The following is a 21,021-nucleotide window of genomic DNA, read 5'->3' on the forward strand; positions in this document are numbered from 1 at the left end:
GGGCCATTAAACTCCAATATGATACTTTTCATTTGGCATTGGAAATCTAAACCTAAAAGCATCAGAGTGCACAGGCCGGGCAGCATGTGCACTTTGAAGTCCATATATTCATTTCCTTGTATCTTCAGGGTTATTTTACAACAACTTATTGCATCTTAGTCCAGAACAAGCCATAGAGATTCTGTGCATAGATGGATATAAGGTGAGATTTATGGTGCTAGCGGTCGTAGGGTAAATATAGCTGTCTGTACTGCCCAAATCAAACAAACTGTCAATTGGCTCCCCATTTACCTCCACCTTCAACGTGGAAGGCTGCAGATTGTGAGGCCTATCTTGATTAATCTTCATGGAAGCTATCCGTCAGTGTTTGCCTCGTCACTGGCTGTTTCACATGGTTTCATAAGAAGTAGAAGGAGAAGAATAAGAGCTAGATAAATCATTGGTTCTCCAGGTCAGCACAACAGTGTGGCGGCGCCCCAGTTTAGCAGTAGCACTCGAACATTTCTTCTTATTATTCTTCAGCTCACGGTATGAGCCAGGCAAGGACTCTCGTGCACGGCAGGCTCTGGCCCAGAGCCTTCACTTCCCACAGTTGGCACAATTGGCTTGTTGGGCGGGGCACTGGGAGTGAACATGTAGCATCAAACCACAGAAGTAGAATTTCTGTAGCGGCGGATGGTTGCCACGGACGGATCTTGGGGTTGCTGCTTCACCTTGTAGAGCAGACTTTAGGAACTTCGCTTGTTGCAGAGCTGCATTAAAGATCAAGCCCGGGGTCTTCAGTAAATGTTGCCTGATGTACCCCGATTCCAATCCACTTATGAATGTGTCCAGCATTAAGGACACTCAGTGGGCTTCGGCCATGACAGCAGCACAAGCGCAGGCTCTGGATAGCCTTTTTAGTGCGAGCACGAAGGCATCTTTGCTCTCTCCTGCTTGCTGTTTTCGAATGTGAAGCTGATGTCTTGCGAACAATGTGTTATGTGCTATATCATTGTCGGTCATGAGGAGATTCACTGCATTCTAATAGACAAGCTGTCTCTCTGACCACTGAGTAGGGCACTTCTCCGAGGAGGGCAACAAGATGGTCCATTTTTGCTGCATCTTGCACAACATTGTTCACTTGCATATATGCTTCAAAATACTGGAGCCAGTGGTGAAAAATTTCTCCAGCTCGGTGGTATCTTGATCTATCTCGAGTCTTTCAGGTTTCAGGGAAGTATCCATGATTGTTCGTCTGTTAATAAAATTGATATGCTGTAGGCAAGGACCAGTCAAGTATAATTCCAATACTGGGCTTTTACTAACAGACAAAAAGCCACCTCTAAACTGACCAGTGGAAAAGGTTCTCCATCTGTTATACCAGTAGGATGGAGTATCTCTACAACCATAGCCAATAGTATAATACGCCCCTCCCTATTACATCGTCACAAGTGGCACATGCACATCTGTTGGTTTTGCTCTTCAGCAGATATGATGAACAAAAGAAAGGAGTAAAACTTGGTTGAAGTTTTAGTTTAAGTTTAGGAGGAAAAGTAAAACAATTTTCTCTCCTAGCAGCATTATTGCCATTCAGTGGCTGGCCTGCTATCTAATACTATAATTGATACTTCATCAATGCCAGTAAACTAAAATATCCTTTATTAGTACTTCTTCTTCTTTCTTCTTTTCTTTGGCTTGGCTTTGCGGACGAAGATTTATGGAGGGGTAATGTCCACGTCAGCTGCAGGCTCATTTGTGGTTGACAAGTCCGATGCGGGACAGGCAGACATGGTTGCAGGGGAAAATTGGTTGGTTGGGGTTGGGTGTAGGGTTTTTTCTCCTTTCTCTTTTGTCAGTGAGGTGGGCTCTGCGGTCTTCTTCAAAGGAGGTTGCTGCCCGCCGAACTGTGAGGCGCCAAGATGCACGGTTTGAGGCGATATCAGCCCACTGGCGGTGGTCAATGTGGCGGGCACCAAGAGATTTCTTTAGGCAGTTCTTGTACCTCTTCTTTGGTGCACCTCTGTCACGGTGGCCAGTGGAGAGCTCGCCATATAGCACGATCTTGGGAAGGCAATGGACCTCCATTCTGGAGACGTGACCTGCCCAGCGCAGATGGATCTTCAGCAGCGTGGATTCGATGCTGTCGGCCTCTGCCATCTCGAGTTCTTCGATGTTAGGGATGAAGTTTCTCCAATGAATGTTGAGGATGGAGCGGAGACAACGCTGGTGGAAGCGTTCTAGGAGCCGTAGGTGATGCCGGTAGATCATTCGGAGTCGAACAGGAGTGTGGGTATGACAACGGCTCTGAATACGCTAATCTTTGTGAGGTTTTTCAGTTGGTTGTTTTTCCAGACTCTTTTGTGTAGTCTTCCAAAGGCGCTATTTGCCTGGGCGAGTCTGTTGTCTATCTCGTTGTCGATCCTTGCATCCGATGAAATGGTGCAGCCTAGATAGGTAAACTGGTTGACCGTTTTGAGTTTTGTGTGGCCGATGGAGATGTGGGGGGGCTGGTATTCATAGTGGGGAGCTGGCTGATGGAGGACCTCAGTTTTCTTCAGGCTGACTTCCAGGCCAAACATTTTGGCAGTTTCCGCAAAACAGGACGTCAAGCGCTGAAGAGCTGGCTCTGAATGGGCAACTAAAGCGGCATCGTCTGCAAAGAGTAGTTCACAGACAAGTTGCTCTTGTGTCTTGGTGTGAGCTTGCAGGTGCCTCAGATTGAAGAGACTGCCATTCGTGCGGTACCGGATGTAAACAGCGTGTTCATTGTTGAGGTCTTTCATGGCTTGTTTCAGCATCATGCTGAAGAAGATGAGGAGTCACGTGATGGAGTAGTGGCCAATCGGGGAATTCCAGCCCTCTCCAGAAAAGTTAAAAAAAGACAGTGAAAAAACAAAGGCACAAACACAAGAACCAAAATAAAGTGAAAGTAAAGGTGTGGAGAAAATGGCAGCGAAAAAAGAAAAGCCAAAAGCAACGGGAAGAAGAGAAGAAGAAAGGACGTTGGAAGAATAAGGTGAAGGCCTTACCTGTCCGAGGAGGCCCGCCGCAGAGAGAGAAGCCCGCTCCCTAAGGTCAGTTGAAGCCCCGAATTCGGGACTACAAAAATGGCTCACGGAGCCAAACAAAAGTGCGCATCGCGCATGATAGACGAAAATAACACTGACGGGAGGGTGACCAGCTGAGGAGTCGATCTCCACAGCTGAAATTGACAACCACAACAAAGCAGCAAGAAGAAAACAGAAAATAACGAGAGCAAGAAAGAAGAGAGTAAAAAGAAATCAAAGAAACAACAGATGACCAACTCAGAGGAAGAAGACTAGCAGCAAGACACTTCTAGTAAAAATAAGAAGACCAAAAATACCCAACAAAATAAAACAAACAAACCAACAAGAAAACCAGAAGAGACAGAGGTAAAGGACACAGATCCTGGAGTGGACTCAGAAGAAGAAGAGGAAGAACATAGAGAAATGGAAGATGAAGGGAAGGGCAAGTACATGGATATTTTTTTTTTAAGAATATATGGAATCAGTAAAAGAATGGCAATCACAAGAATTCAGTGAAATAAAAAGAAGAGTAAAAAGTACAAAAGAAAAAATGAATAGATTAGAGATGATCATGTCGGATATAGGAAAAAGAGTGGACAAGGTGGAAGAATGAGAAACAGCCGTAGAAATAGAAGTAGATGACTTAAAAAAGAAATTAGAAGAATCTGATAAAAAAAAAAGTTAGAGACACAAGAGCTGTTAGCTCAGAAGATAGATATAATGGAAAATTATAATAGAAGAAACAATATAAAGATAGTGGGCCTTAAGGAAGATGAAGAAGGCAAGAATATGAGAGAATTTATAAAAGAATGGATCCCCAGGGTCCTAGGAAGTCCAGAATTACAGGAAGAAATGGAAATAGAAAGGGCACACAGAACATTAGCCCCTAAACCACAACCACAACAAAAACCAAGATCCATTCTACTAAAATTCTTAAGATATACAACAAGAGAAAATATATTGGAGAAAGCAATGAGGAAAATAAGAGAAGAAAAAAAACCATTGGAATACAAAGGTCAAAAATTTTTTTTCTATCCAGATATAAGTTTTGAACTCCTGAAGAAGAGGAAGGAGTTTAATGCAGCAAAAATGATCCTATGGAAAAAAGGATATAAATTTATGCTAAAGTATCCAGCGGTACTTAAAATAGTTATTCCAGGGCAGCAAAACAGACTATTCTTGGATCCGGAGGAAGCAAGAAAATTTGCAGAACAACTACAAAACAGACAGAGAGAGGAAGGTATGTAATGAGAACAAAAATGGCCACAGACTATATGTATGTGTGTATGTAGGTATATAAATATATATATATATATATATTTTAAAAATAGAATATAGGTAAGAACTAAGAAGGGAAAGAAAGGGAAGAAAGAAAGTATGGGGGGAATTAAGAGAGTGACCTTTGTTGTATATGAAAATTAAAATCTTTTCTGGGGGGGGATGGGTGGGGAAGAGTTACGGTCACTGCGAAATCAGTTGATGCTTGCGAGTGAATTCGCAAATCCAAATGGAGAGGGGAGATGTGGTTGCCCGACAAGGGACAAAGGGAAACTCAGGAAGGGGAGGGGATAGTGGGGTTAAAGGAATTTTAGATAGGAGAATAAGGGAAATGTTTTATGTTTTAGAAATATTGTCTTATAAAGTGTTCAAAAAAAAGAAAGCAGAAATGGATAAGAAGGAAAGGTGATGATGAGGAAACAGAAAGGAAAGATAAACAAAGTATGAAATGGCTATGTTGAACTATATGACTTTAAATATTAATGGAATACATAACCAAATCAAAAGGAAGAAACTGCTAAATTTACTGAAAAAAGAAAAAATTGATAGAGCATTTGTGCAAGAAACACACTTAACTGAAATGGAGCACAAGAAATTAAAGAGAGATTGGATAGGACATGTAACAGCAGCATCATATAATTCAAAAGCCAGAGGAGTAGCTATATTAATCAGTAAAAATGTACCAGTCAAAATAGAAGAGGAAATAATAGATCTAGCAGGGAGATATGTAATGATAAAATTTCAGATATATTCGGAGTTTTGGAATTTACTCAATGTATATTCACCTAATGAAGAAGATCAAAAGTTTATGCAAGATATGTTTTTGAAGATAGCAGACACACAAGGGAACATACTAATAGGAGTGGATTTCAACCTTAATTTGGATTCAAACATGGATAAAACTGGAAAAAAAATTAACAGAAAGAACAAAGTAACCAAATTTATATTTAAATCGATGCAAGAAATGCAACTTTTGGATATATGGAGGAAACAACACCCAAAGGAAAAGGAATATTCATATTATTCGGGTAGACATAAAACATACTCAAGAATAGACCTATTCCTGTTATCAGCTCGCATGCAAGACAGAGTTAGGAAAACAGAATATAAAGCTAGACTATTATTGGACCACTCACCCCTGATATTGACAATAGAGTTAGAGGACATCCCACCAAGAATGTATAGATGGAAATTAAACTCCATGCTACTTAAAAGGCAGGACTTTAGAGAATTCATTGAACGACAAATTAAAATGTACTTTGAAATAAATACGGAATCAGTGAAAGATAAGTTTATACTATGGGACGCAATGAAAGCGTTCATCAGAGGGCAAATAATAAGTTATGTAACTAAGATGAAGAAGGACTACAATCAGGAAACAGAGCAGTTGGAAAGGGAAATAGTAAATATAGAAAAAGAATTAGCAATGAAGGAAGACACAACTAAAGAAGAGAATTGGCAGATAAAAAAATAAAATATGAAACACTACAAACATAAGGTGGAGAAGAACATAATGAAGACAAAACAGAAATATTATGAACTAGGAGAAAAAAACGCACAAAATTCTAGTGTGGCAGCTTAAGACAGAACAAACTAAGAGAATGGTATTGGCATTAAGGAAAAAAGACAAGCAAATCACAGATAATCCAACGGAGATTAATAAAAACTTCAGAGAATTCTACGAACAATTATATCAAACTGAAAACGAAGTGAAAGAAGACAAAATAGATGAATTTTTAACTAAAATTGAAGTACCGAAATTACAAACAGAGGAATAAAATAAATTAACAGAACCATTTGAAATAGAAGAAATACAAGAGATAATAAAAAAAACTACCAAATAATAAAACACCAGGAGAGAATGGATTCCCAATAGAATTCTATAAAACATTTAAAGATTTATTAATTCCTCCCCTTCTGGAAGTAATCAACCACATTGATAAAACACAAAGCTTACCAGATTCATGCAAAACAGCAATAATTACCAAAGACAGGGAAAGATTTACTCGCACCAGCGTCATATAGACCAATATCTTAACATAGATTATAAGATAATAGCTATACTATTAGCAAACAGACTAGCCGACTATGTACCAAAAATAGTAAATCTAGACCAAACTGGATTTATTAAAAAAAGACGAACAACAGACAATATCTGTAAATTTATTAACTTAATTCATGCAGTAGAAGGAAATAAAGCTCCAACAGTAGCGGTTGCTTTAGACACAGAGAAGGCCTTTGACAGAGTAGAATGGAATTATTTATTCAAAGTACTACAAAAATTCAGCTTACCAGAGAAATATTTTAATTGGATTAAAGCATTGGCGAAAGTGACAGTAAATGGATATATATCAAAACAATTTAACTTAAGCAGATCAACAAGGGAGGGGTGCCCACTATCTCCCTTATTGTTCGCGTTAGCCATGGAACCTCTAGCAGAACTGATAAGAACAGAAAATAAAATAAAAGGGATAAAAATAAAAGACAAGGAATATAAAATCAGTCTATTTGCAGATGACGTTATAGTATACTTAGCAGAACCAGAAATATCAATAAAAGAATTACATAAGAAATTGAAGGAATATGGAGAAGTGTCGGGGTACAAGATTAACGCAAATAAAAGTGAAGCAATGCCAATGAATAATGCAGATTTCTCAAAATTTAAGAAAGAATCACCATTCAGATGGCAAACGCAAGCAATGCGATACCTAGGTATACAAATAAATAAAAACTTCGGCCATCTATATATACTCAATTATTATCCACTAATGAAAAAATTACAAGACGACTTAGAGCATTGGAAAGACTTACCACTAACACTAATAGGAAGGATAAACTGTATTAAAATGAACATTTTCTCAAGGATACAATACCTATTTCAGGCATTACCAATACACTTAACAGAGAAATTCTTCAAGGAGTTAAAGAAAATAATAAGGAAATTTTTATGGAAAGGGGGGAATCCAAGGATAGCACTAGATAAATTAACAGAATGGCATAAACAAGGAGGCTTACAACTGCCAAACTTTAAAAATTATTATAGATCCGCACAATTAAGATACCTATCAGATTTTTATCAAACAAGGGAAAAGCCAGATTGGACTAGATTAGAACTAGATAAAATAGGGGAGAAGATACCTGAACATATTATATAAATGGGATGAAAAATTGGTACATCGTAGGAATTCTCCAGTATTACATCATCTGCTCAACATTTGGAAGAAGATTCATGTAGAAAGGAATAAAACAAATTACCAACTACCAAAACTAATACTGTCGCAAAATCAGCTAATCCCTTTTACAATAGATAACCTTTCCTTTAGAGAATGGGAGAAAAAAGGGATCAAAAGAATAGAAAATTGTTTTTCGGGAAATAAATGATTATCCTTTGAACAAATGAAAGATAAATATAACTCACGATACAGTGTTGGCATACTACCAACTGAAATTCTACTTGAAGGACAAATTGGGAAGCAGTCTGAGGTTACCAGAGTGAAGTAATTTTGAATATGTGGTTACAGACACAATGATAATCAAAAAATTTGTAACAAACATGTATATTAAACTACAAGAAAAGGAGAATGAGGAAACAAATGGTAAAACTAAACAAAAATGGGAACAAGATCTAAACATAAAGATAAAGATTGAAACATGGGAGAAGTTATGCTCCGGAACTATGAGAAATACAATAAACACGAGGTTATGTATGATACAATATAACTGGATACACAGGCTATACATTACACCTCAAAAAGTTAAATAAATGAGACCCAACAGTATCTGACAGATGTTTTCGCTGTAAAAAGGAAATGGGAACAACAATTCATGCAATTTGGACATGTGAGAAAGTGAAAAAATTTTGGGAAGATCTAAACCAGATATTAAATAAAATCACAAAAAGCAATATACTAAAAAACCCAGAGATCTTCCTCCTAAGTAACATAAAAAACAAAGAATTTGGACTCGATTTGGATGGTGCACAAAAAAGATTTGTTATGATAGCCCTAGCTGTAGCAAAAAAATGTATTATGTCAGCCTGGAAATTTGAAGATAACTTGAGAATACAACAATGGTATATAGAAATGAATAAATGTATTCCATTAGAAAAAAATAACCTATAATTTAAGAAATAACACTACAATATTTGAACAAATATGGGAGCCATACATGAAACATAATAGAGAAAACTTACCGTGGACATCTACCACCTAAAATGACAGAAGGAGAAGAGAATGAAAAGAACTGACTCAGTGGAATTTCTTGTTTATTTTTATTGAGTGACAACATTGTTTGACGGTTTAATGTATCTTATATTCTGAACTTTAAATAAATGGGAGGGGAGGGAGGGAGGGGGGAGAAAATAACACTGTATATATTTAAGAAGGAAAATGTATGTATCTTGATCAATATGGTTTATAGTGTGAAAAATAAAAAATTTAAAAAAAAATGCTGAAGAAGATTGAAAAGAGGGTTGGTGCGAGAACCCAGCCTTGCTTCACGCCATTGTTAATGGAGAAGGGTTCAGAGAGCTCATTGCTGTAGTTAGTGCATTTGTTAAACACAAATTTATAAATTAATAATTTGCATTCACAGAAAGGTTTGAAACTCCTGCCATCTTTTATTCTTTACTCATGAAGTATGGCTTTTTAAGCTGTTTTGCTCTATTCATAGGTACTTGAGCTGTTTGTAGAATGTTTTAACAATTCAGTTTCCTTAATATCTTGAAAATCAATCTAATAGCCTGAACTTTTGGAATCCTGGGGAATGCAACTCTAATTTGTGTAATCACTTCTTGTATTTAATCCTTGATGTCCAAGAATCATTCTGCTTTAATCCACATTGCAATTTTTGAAGTTCCTGGTCAGGTTGTCTAATACTATATCAGGTCTAATCCAACCTGGGTTTTGCAAAGATGAGCAAAACTCTTAATGCCCATGGAATCCAGTTTCCTGGTTAAAGACCAGCATTCAATCAATACTTTCTATACTTTAATTACACGATGAAGATCTTAGTATTATCGACTCCTGGACTTTCCATTGTCTGTGGGTTTTTTTCTTTTTACAATTGAAAAAGTTTTCTACTATTTCTTTGGAGCCCAGTATAGATTACATCACATGATCTATTCCACATTTTTGACAATTCATTATCTATTAATATCTCTAGTAATGCAGTGCTTCTAATAAACTATATGCAATGATAATAGGCAATTTTTAAATTTGGAAACCCTGTATTCCCAGATTGTTGTTAATAATACTTTGTAAATTGATGCTCAAACACACAACTTTGCATGCCACACTAGTTGCATCTTGCCAAATGGAATCTTTGCATGCTATGATGGCTGTTCAGTATTATTAATTCCATCAATATCATTCTAGTAACAAATGAAGGACTGAATCAAATGTTTTCTCAAAGTATATGTAAATAGCATCTATATTCATTCATTCATTCACTAACTCACTCACTCATTCTTCAAGAAGTGACAAAGGAGTCCTGAATTTTCCAGTGTGAAGCCTAAAAGTTGAATTTGCAGCCCACAATCAACACTTGTTATAAATTTTACATCCAGAAACTGCAGTAGCCCAAATGACCATGAAAGAAACAAGAATCTAATTAATACACCTAATACATTTACCTATATTAATTTACACTGTTTTATATACAGCCTGTACTTTCTCTTATGAATCCTTTAGGTAAGGATAAGACAACATAAAGCTTAGTTGTGACTTCCATGTTTTAACATCACACCCGCCCACCAAGTTTTTTATGGAATCTTGGGATATATAATGACTTATCTTCTCTGTATTTTAATAGGACAAATCAAGAATAATTAGTACAGATGTATAAATTGATGTGTATACTTTTTTGTTTAATAATTAAAATTTGTTCTGGTTATGAAATGTTTATTACTTTTCCAATTTATTATCATTTTATTTTGTGTTCTCATTATCTGTTGCCATAAAAGCTCAGACGTGACCGGTAGTGATGGCAAAATGCAGTATATCTGCAGGAATCGACATTGCTGAAGGAATGCAACTTTCACCACCATGACGGAAATGTAGAGTTTTGCTTCATATACTAGTCCACTTTTAAATCTGTAAGGAATTCTGTTTCCAGCAGTTGTTTTCAGATTGTCTTCTATTTTATTTTCCTTAATTTTTCTCATTCTTTTGAATAAGGTCTTAAAGTTTTTCCCAGTTAACAATCATCGATCATAGCAAAAAAAAAATCTTATCTAATCAGTGCTTTTTGGAAATGAAATTGGACTATATACAGTCACATTTTCATGTGCTATGCCACCTCCTGAGACCTCTCAACAGCAGGCAAGAACCAAGCATGCATTACTGGCAGCAAGCCCATTATATAGCAGAAAGCCAAATTAAGCATCTTTCACTCACTCTTGAAACAAATGTTGTCTCTGGGGAAAATTAACACTTAGTATTGCCAGTGGTCCCAATATCCAGCTTCCAGGTCTGATTCCAGTCCTCCTGTCCAAACCATGTCAACAAGCCCAAAGCTACTATTCTTCTCTCTGCAACAACATTAATCTAACACAACTTCCTTCTGCAGCATCACACACCACTATCAACTTCAGGCCCAATATCCAGCCCTTCCTACATGTGTTTTCTGAGACTTGCTGTTTTCGATCATCTCATCATAGCTACAACAGTGAGAACAATTCAGGGACTGGTTGTGAGTTACCCAGAAGGTTCTGTTCAATTCAGCACCAGGAATATTTGAGGCACCTTGGAGTAGCCAAACTCTGAAATTTTGTAGTTTTAAAAATTGTAACAGAACCTGAACCTGTGTTCTTTGGCATCAGGGTTACTTGGCATCTAAGAATGAGTTCAGCTATATATTGTTAATAAATGTACATGGAAAGAAATTAATTCCTGATGCAATCATGAAATTGCAAAGCCATAAAGTTTTAGTGACCCATAGAACACTACACCACAGAAACAGGCCTTTCTACCCATCTAGTCCATGCCTAATTCTATTGATCTGCACCCAGACCATAGCTTCCATATCCTTCATATCCATGTACCTATTCCCATTTTTATTGTGTCAAATTTAGACCCCCATTACTTTAGTTGGCAGCTAGTTCCACCCTCTCACCACTCTCTGTTTGAAAAAGTTCCCCCTAATGTTCCGCCTAAACATCTCATCTTTCACCCTTAACCCATATCCTCTTTTTTGTCATTTAGTTTAGTAAGGTAATGATGCCAGACTCTTTAAAGACTGATCTGTTTTATTAAATTAAAAGGTTTGCTATAAATCATAAATATACAATTATTTCTTCATAATTTTTCCAATCTTTTTGTATTTTTTGATCAGGCTCTTGGTGGTCTAGTAATTGCAGCGGTCATCAAATATGCAGACAACATCTTGAAAGGATTTGCTACCTCGTTATCCATTATTCTTTCAACATTGATCTCATACTTTTGGTTGCAAGACTTTGTGCCCTCCAGGTATTGAATTACTTGTGACATTCAAAACTTTTACATAGTTTTCATTTTAAAGAAAATAATCTGTCAAATAAACCAAGTAAAATTAAACATAGCATTTTGAATGAATGCTTTTAAATTCTTTACCTTGTGCTACTTAGTACTGTTGAAGTTTCACTGATTTCTTTGGTAGATCTGTACTGTGTGTAAAAGATACTGCAAAGTTCAAATCAAATTATCTCCCTATTTCTATTAGAAATACCCTGAGTTACAATCTGGTTTAAAAAATGTTAAATCAGTGTTTTGAGGGTAGCTTTTTCCTATAAATTATCTGGTGCTGCCAAAATGAGCAGATAAGCAGTGCCCTCTAATCTCAAGACATTTTATTCAAGCTTGGCAAGATCAACATTGTTACGAGCCCAGAGGACCCCAAAATCCAGCAGCAATAGATATTCACCAATACAAATGGTTACTTAAACAAAAGTTGGTTTTAATTATCTTTAAACATGAAAACAGAATCACACTTTAATTTATCACTATTGACTTATTTAATCTAACTTAACCCCCTTCTAATTCTAAGCGTGTAAGTAATGTGTGTGCAAGATCAGAAACGTTCTTTCATTCACAGTCAAATCTCACTTCTCATTCCTCCAAGTTCACTGATTGCAGGCATTCTTATACTGTGCACAGAATTTAACATTTATAAAGTTCACCAGGCTTTGGTGCTTGAAAGGTAAATGGTTTCAACTCAGGAAGATTCTTGTTGGTTGAGAGAGATTTGTTGTTCCAGGACATCCACAAATGATTTATTTTTAATCAGCCACTCCAGTGTCTTGCTGATGAAACTTGCCCCCTTCAGGGTTCTCCAGATGATAACCTCTTTCTTTCAGGTCACCACAGAGTTCCTTTTGGTTTCTCTTACTCCAAGTGAAACATTAGACAGCCAGTCCTCTCCTCTTGCATGACCCAGAAGGGCTTTGACCAGGTTGATAAAAGAACTCACAATCCGTCTTCCAAATGGGGTTTTTCACAAGCTTGCCAGCTTGTCCTGTTCCAGTCCCAACTGCTGTTGCTGGCTGTAACACTATAGAAGTGATTTCTTTGTGTGTGTCTCTCCCTCTCATTCTCTCCTCCCCCCCCCACCCCTCTCTCTCTCTCTCTCTGTCTCTCTCACACACACACACACACACACACACACACACACACACACTTAACTCTCTCTGCATGCAAAAACACATGACCCTCTTAGAACAGCTCCAGACAATCTGTGGCTCCAACAAGATCTTTCATCTGTTGCCTTTTTTGTACACATCAAATAGTGAAGTTTCTTGGGCGCTCTTGCAAAGACTGTTGGCCCTGACATGTCAAGCATGGGGCAGAGCTCCAGTATTTTAAATAAAATCTGTTTTAAAGTGTTTGTATACGACCTATTCTAACAAACCTTTCCCAATTTATCTCCCAAAAACATATCTATATACTCTGTCACAACATTCAATATCTACTTCTAATTAAGGTTGCAAATTACGTGGTGAACTGTTAACTTGACCTTCTGCAGTTCTGAGTGCTGGGAAAGGAGGACTTCTATCATGTGGATCTAACCATGATAAAGAAATAAATTTCCATTTGAGAATGATTTGTGGTTTGCAAAGGAGCTTTTGCAGTATCTTTGTACTTTTTCTGTCCTCATCTTGCAAGTCAGTTGTGGTTGATGCTTGGAAGGTAATATCAAATAACCTTGGACTTGGTGTCCATCAGGTGGTACCTTTTGTAGCCGTGGTCTGCGATTGAAGGAGGGAGCATTTGTACGTTGGTGGCTTTTTGACTAGCCCCTAAATTTCATTTGAGAACTATAATCCCCACTCACAATTACTGCATTCAGGTAAACAAGTTTGCTGCCTTTAGGCAGATTGAAGTAGTCTGACCTAACTAGTTAACTTGCAGTTACTCTTTAAGTTTTATATGTTAAGCAAAACACAGTGTTAAGAGCTACCTGCCCAATATTTATTAACCAGTTCCGACTCTGAACAAATTTTCAACTCACTTAAGACTCTGTTGAAGAATACCTTTTGAAACAGATTCTGTAAAAAATTAGCAAAATTTGGAACTTTTCAGTTGAAATACAACTGCAATACAACCACACTGAAGGGTGTAGATATTTTGGGTATCAATTGTAATTTGATTTTATAAAAGTAACTTGCATGTCAGAAAGAAAACAAATAAGGGACATAAAGCTGTGCAGTTTGCCTTTCACCTGTATTTGAAACCACATAGAAGAAATTATTTTTGCTTTGGAGACCTTTTGGATTTTGCATCCAAAATGGAAATATAGATATAGGTTCAAATTCAAGTTTCCTCTGAAATTCCTAACATTAAATGGAACAACAATATAATCAGGGAACCCAACAAAAGGTTTTTTTTCTCATTATTTTGAAATATACCTTGATAAAGACCAAAAGACATAGGAGCAGAAATAGATTATTCAATTCATTGGTTCCGTCATTTAATCATGGCTGATCCATTTTCTCACTCAACCCCACTGTCAGGCCTTCTCACTATAACCTTTGATACCTTGGCTAATCAGTCTCCACAACTGCCTGTGGCAACAAATTCCTTTGGCTAAAGAAATTCCTCCACATCTCTGTTCTAAATGGACTCAATCCTGAAGTTGTCCTCTCGTCCTAGACTCTCCCATCTAGGGAAACAACCTTTCCAAATCTACTCTGTGTATGCCTTTCAACATTTGAAATGTTTCATTGAGATCCCCCTTCATTCTCTTAAATTCCAATAAGTGCAGGCCAAGAGCCATCAAACGCTCCTCTTATGCTGATCCTTTCATTCCTAAATAATCCTCGTGAACCTCCTCTGAACTCTCTCCATCATCAGCACATATTTTCTTCAATGAGGAGCCCAAAACTACTTGCAATATTCCATGATGTCTCACCAGTGCCTAATAAAGCCTTAACATTGCATCTATGCTCTTATATTCTATTCCTCTTGAATTGAATGCCAGCATTGCATTTGCCTTCTTCACCACTGACTCAACCTGCAAGTTTACCTTCCGGGTATCCCGCTCGAGGTCTCCCAGGTCCCTTTGCATCTGGGTATTTTCAATTTTCTCCCCATTTTAAAACAAAATGGTCTTACCGTTTATTTTTTCTACCAAAGTGCATGACTGAACACTTCCGACATTGTATATCATTTGCCACTTTTTTTCCAATTCTCATAATCTATTTAAGTCCTTCTGCACCCTCCCTGTCTCCTCAACACTACCTGCTCCTCCACCTCCCTTGGTATCATCTGCAAACTTGGCCACAAAGCCATTCATTCCATAATCTAAATCATTAATGTACAACATAAAAAGAAGAGTCCCCATCACTGACCCCTGTGGATACCACTAGCAAATGGGAGCCAACCAAAATATGATCCTTGGATTCCAACTGTCTGCTTCTTGCCAATCAGTCAATGCTCTACCCATGCTAGTATATTTTCTGTTGTACTATGGGCTCTTAAGTAGCCTCATGTACAGCACCTTCTGAAAATCCAAATTCACAACATCCACTGCATATCCTTTCTCGAGCCTGCTTGTAACATTATGCTTCCAGTAGGTTTATCAAGCAAGATTTTCCCTTAATGAAACCATGCTGGCTTTGGTCTATCTTGTCATGTGCCTCCAAGCACTGTGTAACCTTGACAATCACCTCCAACATCTTCCCCACTGATGTCAGGCTAACTGGTCTATAATTTCCTTTCTGCTGCCTCCCTCCCTTCTTCAATAGTGGGGTGACATTACGATTTTCCAGTGCACCAGGACCATACCAGAATCTTAAGATTCCTGAAAGATAATTACCAATGCCTCCACAATCTCTACCGCCACTTCTTTTAGAACCCAAGGGTGCAATCCATCTGGTCTGGGACACTTATCCACCCTTAGACCATTCAGTTTTCTGAGCACCTTCATGTTTGAAACAATAACTGCATTCATTTTCCTTCCCTGATACCTTTCAACTTCTGGCACACTGCAAATGTCTTCCATATGAAGATTGATGCAAGATACTCATTTATTTTGTCTGCAATCTTCTTGTCTCCCATTTTTATTTCTCCAGTGTCAGTTTTTAGTGGTTCTTTATCTACTCTCACCTCCCTTTTAATCTTTATATATTTGAAAAAGCTTTTTATATCCTATTTTATATTATTTACTACGCTACATTCATGATTTTTCCATCCTCTTTGATATTATTTGCTAGCCTACTTTCATTCTTAATTTTTCCATCCTTATGATTTTTTTAGTTACCTCTGCAAGTTTTTAAAACTTTCCAGTCCTCTTCCCACTAATTTTTGCTTCCTTGCATGCCCTCTCTTTTGCTTTTATGATGGCTTCCTTTGTCAGCCAAATTGTGAAGTTTTTCTATTTGAATATTTCCTCTTTTTTTTAATGTTTTTATCCTGCACTTTCTTTATGTCTTGCAGAAACTCCATCCATTGCTTCTTTGCCATCTTCCCTTCAAGTGCCCCCTTCCAATCTACTTTGGCCAGTTCCTCTCATATGCCACTGTAATTTTCTTCAGCCCACTGAAATACCGACACATCTGACTTAAATTTCTCCTTGTTAGATCTCAAATTGAACTCTATCATTTTGTGATCACTTCCCCCTAGTGGTTCCTTTACTCTAAGCTGTCTCATTACCTCTGGTGCATTACACAACACCCAATCCAGTATAGCTGATCCCCTAATGGGCTCATCAACAAGCTGCTCTAAAAAGCCTTGTAGGCATTTTACAAATGCACTCTCTTGAGATCCAGTCCCAACCTGGTTTTCCCAATCTATTTGCATGTTAAAATTCCTCATGACTAGCATAACATTGCCCTGGTATAGCTTTATTCAAGTTCAAGTTTAATTGTACAAGTACAACCCGACGAAACCGCGTTCTCCGGTCCTCTGTGCAAAAAGGGGAGACACACATCAGACATAGCACACATGCAGACAAAGGATACAGATATATATAAATAAATATTGTTTTACATATAGTAGAGACTTGGATGGTTTATATGAGCAGTTCATTCAGTAGTCTCACTGCCCATGGAAAGAAGCTGTTTCCCAGCTTGGTGGTTCTAGCTCTGACACTTCTATATTTTTTTTCCCGGTGGGAGTAGCTGAAAGATGCTGTGTGCAGGGTGGTCGAGGTCTTCAGTGATTTTTATAAGCCCTCTTCAAATAACGATCCCAATAAATCATGTTTTTGAAGGGAGGGAGACCCCAGTGATCCTATCTTCTGCTCTTATGGTCCTGTGGAGAAACTAATGGGACTAAAGCCAGACAAATCACCTGGTCCTGATGATATGCATCCAAGGGTTCTGAAGGAAATGGCAGAAGTTATAGCTGATGCATTAGTGGTCAAATACCAAAATTCCTTGGATTCTGGGCAGGTCCCGGCAGACTGGAAGACAGCAAATGTCATGCCATTTTTTAAGAAGGGATGTAAGCAGAAGACTGGAAATTACCGGCCAATTAGCTTAACGTCTGTAGTTGGAAAAATACTTGAAGCCGTCATTAAAGATGAAATAGTGAAACTTTTGGAACGTAAGGGTTCAATCAGGCAGACGCAGCATGGTTTTAGAAAGGGAAGATCTTGTTTGACAAACTTGTTAGGATTCTTTGAGGATATAATGGGTACGGTGGATAGAGGGGAACAGGTTGATGTTGTATATTTGGATTTCCAGAAAGCGTTTGATAAGGTGCTGCACAAGAGACTGATCAGTAAGTTACAGGAAAGTGGAGTCCGGGGAAGTATATTGGCCTGGATTGAAAATTGGTTGTCTGACAGGAGGCAGAGAGTTGGGATAAATGGGAGTTTTTCAGGTTGGCAGAGAGTGGTAAGTGGGGTGCCGCAAGGGTAAGTGTTAGGCCCACAACTGTTCATCATTTACATTGATGACTTGGAGGAGGGGACAAAATGTGGTGTAGCCAAGTTTGCGGATGACACCAAATTGAGTGGAAGAGCAAATTGTAATGAGGATGTGGAGAGTCTGCAGAGGGATATAGTTAAGCTGGATGAGTGGGCAAAGGTCTGGCAAATGGAGTACAATGTTAGTAAGTGTGAGGTTATCCACTTTGGCAAGAAAAATAATAGAGCTGAATATTATTTACAGGGTGAAAAACTACAGCATGCTGTTGTGCAGAGGAACTTGGGAGTGCTTGTGCATGAATCGCAAAAGGTTAGGTTGCAGGTGCAGCAGGTTATTAAGAAGGCAAATGGAATGTTGGCCTTCATCGCTAGAGGAATTGAATTCAGGAGTAGGGTGGTTATGTTGCAACTGTATAAGGTACTAGTGAGACCGCACCTGGAGTACTATGTCCAGTTCTGGTCTCCATATTTGAGGAAGGATATACTGGCTTTGGAGACGGTCCAGAGGAGGTTTACTAGGTTGATCCCTGGGATGAAGAAGTTGACTTATGATGAAAGATTAAATCGTCTAGGATTGTATTCGCTCGAGTTCAGAAGAATGAGAGGAGATCTTATAGAAATATATAGGATTATGAAGGGTATGGATAGGATAGATGTAGGAAGGTTTTTTGAGCTGGCCAAGGAAACTAAAACGAGAGGACACAGTCCCAAGATTCGGGGGAGTAGATTTTGGACAGAGATGAGGAAAAATAGTTTTTCCCAGAGAGTAGTGAATGTTTGGAATTCTCTAACCAGGGAAGTGGTTGAGGCTGCCTCATTAAACATATTTAAAATTCGGTTAGATAAATTTTTACATGATAGAGGAATTAGGGGATATGGGGAGAAGGCAGGTAGGTGGAGTTAGGTCATAAATTAGATCAGCCATGATCGTATTGAATGGCGGAACAGGCTCGATGGGCCATTTTTGGCCTACTCCTGTTCCTACTTCCTATGTAACATCCGATCAGGTGCTCTACAGCAACTACCACAATGTGAAGCAATTTTTAGTGGTCCTATATCTAATCCATATTCAAAATCCCATGGTGAAACTTTAAACCCATGAAAGAAATAAGAAATGCAATGCAAGTTTTTCATTATAAAGATGCTTATGACATACCTGTATGTTGTCAAAGATGATATTGTGTAGGTATGTCATTTAATAGCTGCTTTTTTTTAATGGGAAACTTTTGTAAATCTGTTTTTCTATTTTAGTGTCTTTTTCTTTGGCACCTTCATGGTGATAATTGCAACGTTTCTGTATGGATATGAACCCAAGAACACAACAGATCCAAGCAGAGCATGATGGAGAGACAGTTGGTAGAATACTTCATTCACATGCAAGTGCAAAACTTGTTCAAGATTAAACACCATCACTTGAAGCACTTGATTATTCAAAATTTGTTCTTGGAGCTGATATTAAAGATATTGCTGGCCAGTAGATCTAAATGGACATGAGTAAGAAATCGTGAGTGAGACTTGTGACTTTTGAAAAATTGTTGGTGAAATACAAGGCATCACAGAGTAGCTGAAAGGATCATTCCTGGTGTGGTGACTATAGTGGATCTATGCAAATTTTAATCAAAGCTCTTAATTAAAGATTTACTGGTGATGGGTTGTTTTTGACAAAATGTTTTAAATCAAACTGAAGGTGATTATTTAAAAGAAGATTATTTGTTTTTACTGGGTATATATGGGAAAGGTGTACTATAATCTGTCTTTGACACACAAATATGGTAAATTACCAAAACTTACCAAAAAAAACTGCAGTTTCTTCATAAATTAGATGAAGAAAATCCCAAAAAGCCAAGTGTTCCTTTGCCCCTCTCTGATTAAGAAATGTTGGCTGCTTCTGTGCTAATGAGCACATTTTTTAATGTGATATTTAAATGGACCAAACTATAAAATCCAATTGCAAAGCATTAGTAAAAAATACCAGAAAGTTGTGATAGAAGTTGAAATTGATTTATTTTATTGTCATAAAACATATGTGCAAGGTGCACTACTATTGCATTAAATTGTTTTACTGCTGTGGATAAAATATGTTGTTTTGTCTGTATAATTTTGAAATGGTAGTTATTTACACTTTGTTTTATGAAATAAGTAAACTTAAAATACATGTGAAGGAGAAAAAAATTGTTAATGTGTTCCTTAAATTTTCTGTCTTCCTTTGCTGTGAAATGACCATTTCTACCTGATCAATTTGTAATGAAAGTTTGATTAGGTAAACAGCACAAACAACTACTTTTTTTTATAAGAGAAGAACAACTGGAACTTTGACTCTGTGTTATTTGCTTCTTTTCTTGGTGTCACTTTGATCCCAATTTTTGTATATAAAATTTGCCTGTCTAATTTAAGGATTATATTTTGACTATTTGATTAATTTTTTTTTATAGAGGAGTTAGAAGAATTATGCAAGGGAATTCAACCAGATTTGTTGGATTTCAAGAGGATATTCCACAACAATAACAATCATTTGTCCTCTCAAATCTTTGAACTGAGATGTTAATGTTTCTCTGTCACAGATGCTGCTTGACCTGTTGGTTGTTTTCAGCAATTTCTGGAATGCCCATTGGCTCACCACCACATTTTCATTGTTCAAATATTATCACAGAATGCAAATGACAATATTTTTTAGAATGGTCTTTTATCAGTGTATTTTTTGTCTGGCTGGGAACAGGAAAAAGGCTTTCAAGCCATGCAATTAAGAAGTTAATTATGCTGTTCCACACAACTAAAATAAGACGTATAGTTTCACGTTTTTTTTAAATAAATTGCTTGGTTGTAAGCATGCAGATTTTTGAACAAAATTGGTATTTTTAAAATTTGTCAATAATTGATGCAGCTATTAATTGAATTAGTAATTGTGTTAATTGTAACTTAATTGGTTTTATTTTTGAACAGTACTAAAACTCTTCTTTTACATTGGACTTTTTCTGGCAGCATTTAATGCCACTTTTTCTCTGAAGGCATTATCCTTTGCTTTGATATGGGTTTTTTTCTTTCTGCCAATAAAGTGGCTATTATTCAAGCAGTGCTTGAGAATGAATGCTTAGTTGTAAGATTATTTCTGAACTTCAGTCCTCCAATGACCTTCATTTTGTCTTCATCTCCCCAAAGATCATGTACTTTTAGCACTGATAATTGATGGGAAATGGGGATAGGATCTTCCATGGATTTTCTTTTACTTTGTGTGAGCACAGAGACCAAAGGTTCTAAAAGAACCAATCGAGTTACAATCTACTGATTCAGTAGTTTTCCTTTTTATCTGGTTGCTTCCTATTCCTAGTTTAAAGCCAATAATGGCAGCTCTTTGTGTTACATAAAGGCATTG

At 37.4% G+C, this 21,021-nt stretch overlaps 1 protein-coding gene across 9 annotated transcripts in view; it reads left to right on the top strand.

Annotated features, from left to right (window-relative positions):
• LOC138763585 (UDP-N-acetylglucosamine transporter-like) overlaps nt 1-20,044 on the top strand; it is a 78,842-nt gene extending 58,798 nt beyond the window's left edge. For 8 of the 9 annotated variants that reach the window (XM_069937990.1, XM_069937987.1, XM_069937991.1 and 5 more), the window contains 2 exons: nt 11,640-11,773; nt 18,903-20,044. In XM_069937990.1, the coding sequence (XP_069794091.1) occupies nt 11,640-11,773; nt 18,903-18,993 (225 nt within the window). In that variant the 3' untranslated portion in view covers nt 18,994-20,044. Of the gene's footprint in view, nt 1-10,269; nt 10,402-11,639; nt 11,774-18,902 lie in introns of those variants that run through there. The other variant, XR_011357671.1, reaches the window with a different exon arrangement.
• Nucleotides 20,045-21,021: the final 977 nt, after the last annotated feature.

This window comes from Narcine bancroftii, chromosome 5, assembly GCF_036971445.1.
Source record: "Narcine bancroftii isolate sNarBan1 chromosome 5, sNarBan1.hap1, whole genome shotgun sequence".
Classification (NCBI taxonomy): domain Eukaryota; kingdom Metazoa; phylum Chordata; class Chondrichthyes; order Torpediniformes; family Narcinidae; genus Narcine; species Narcine bancroftii.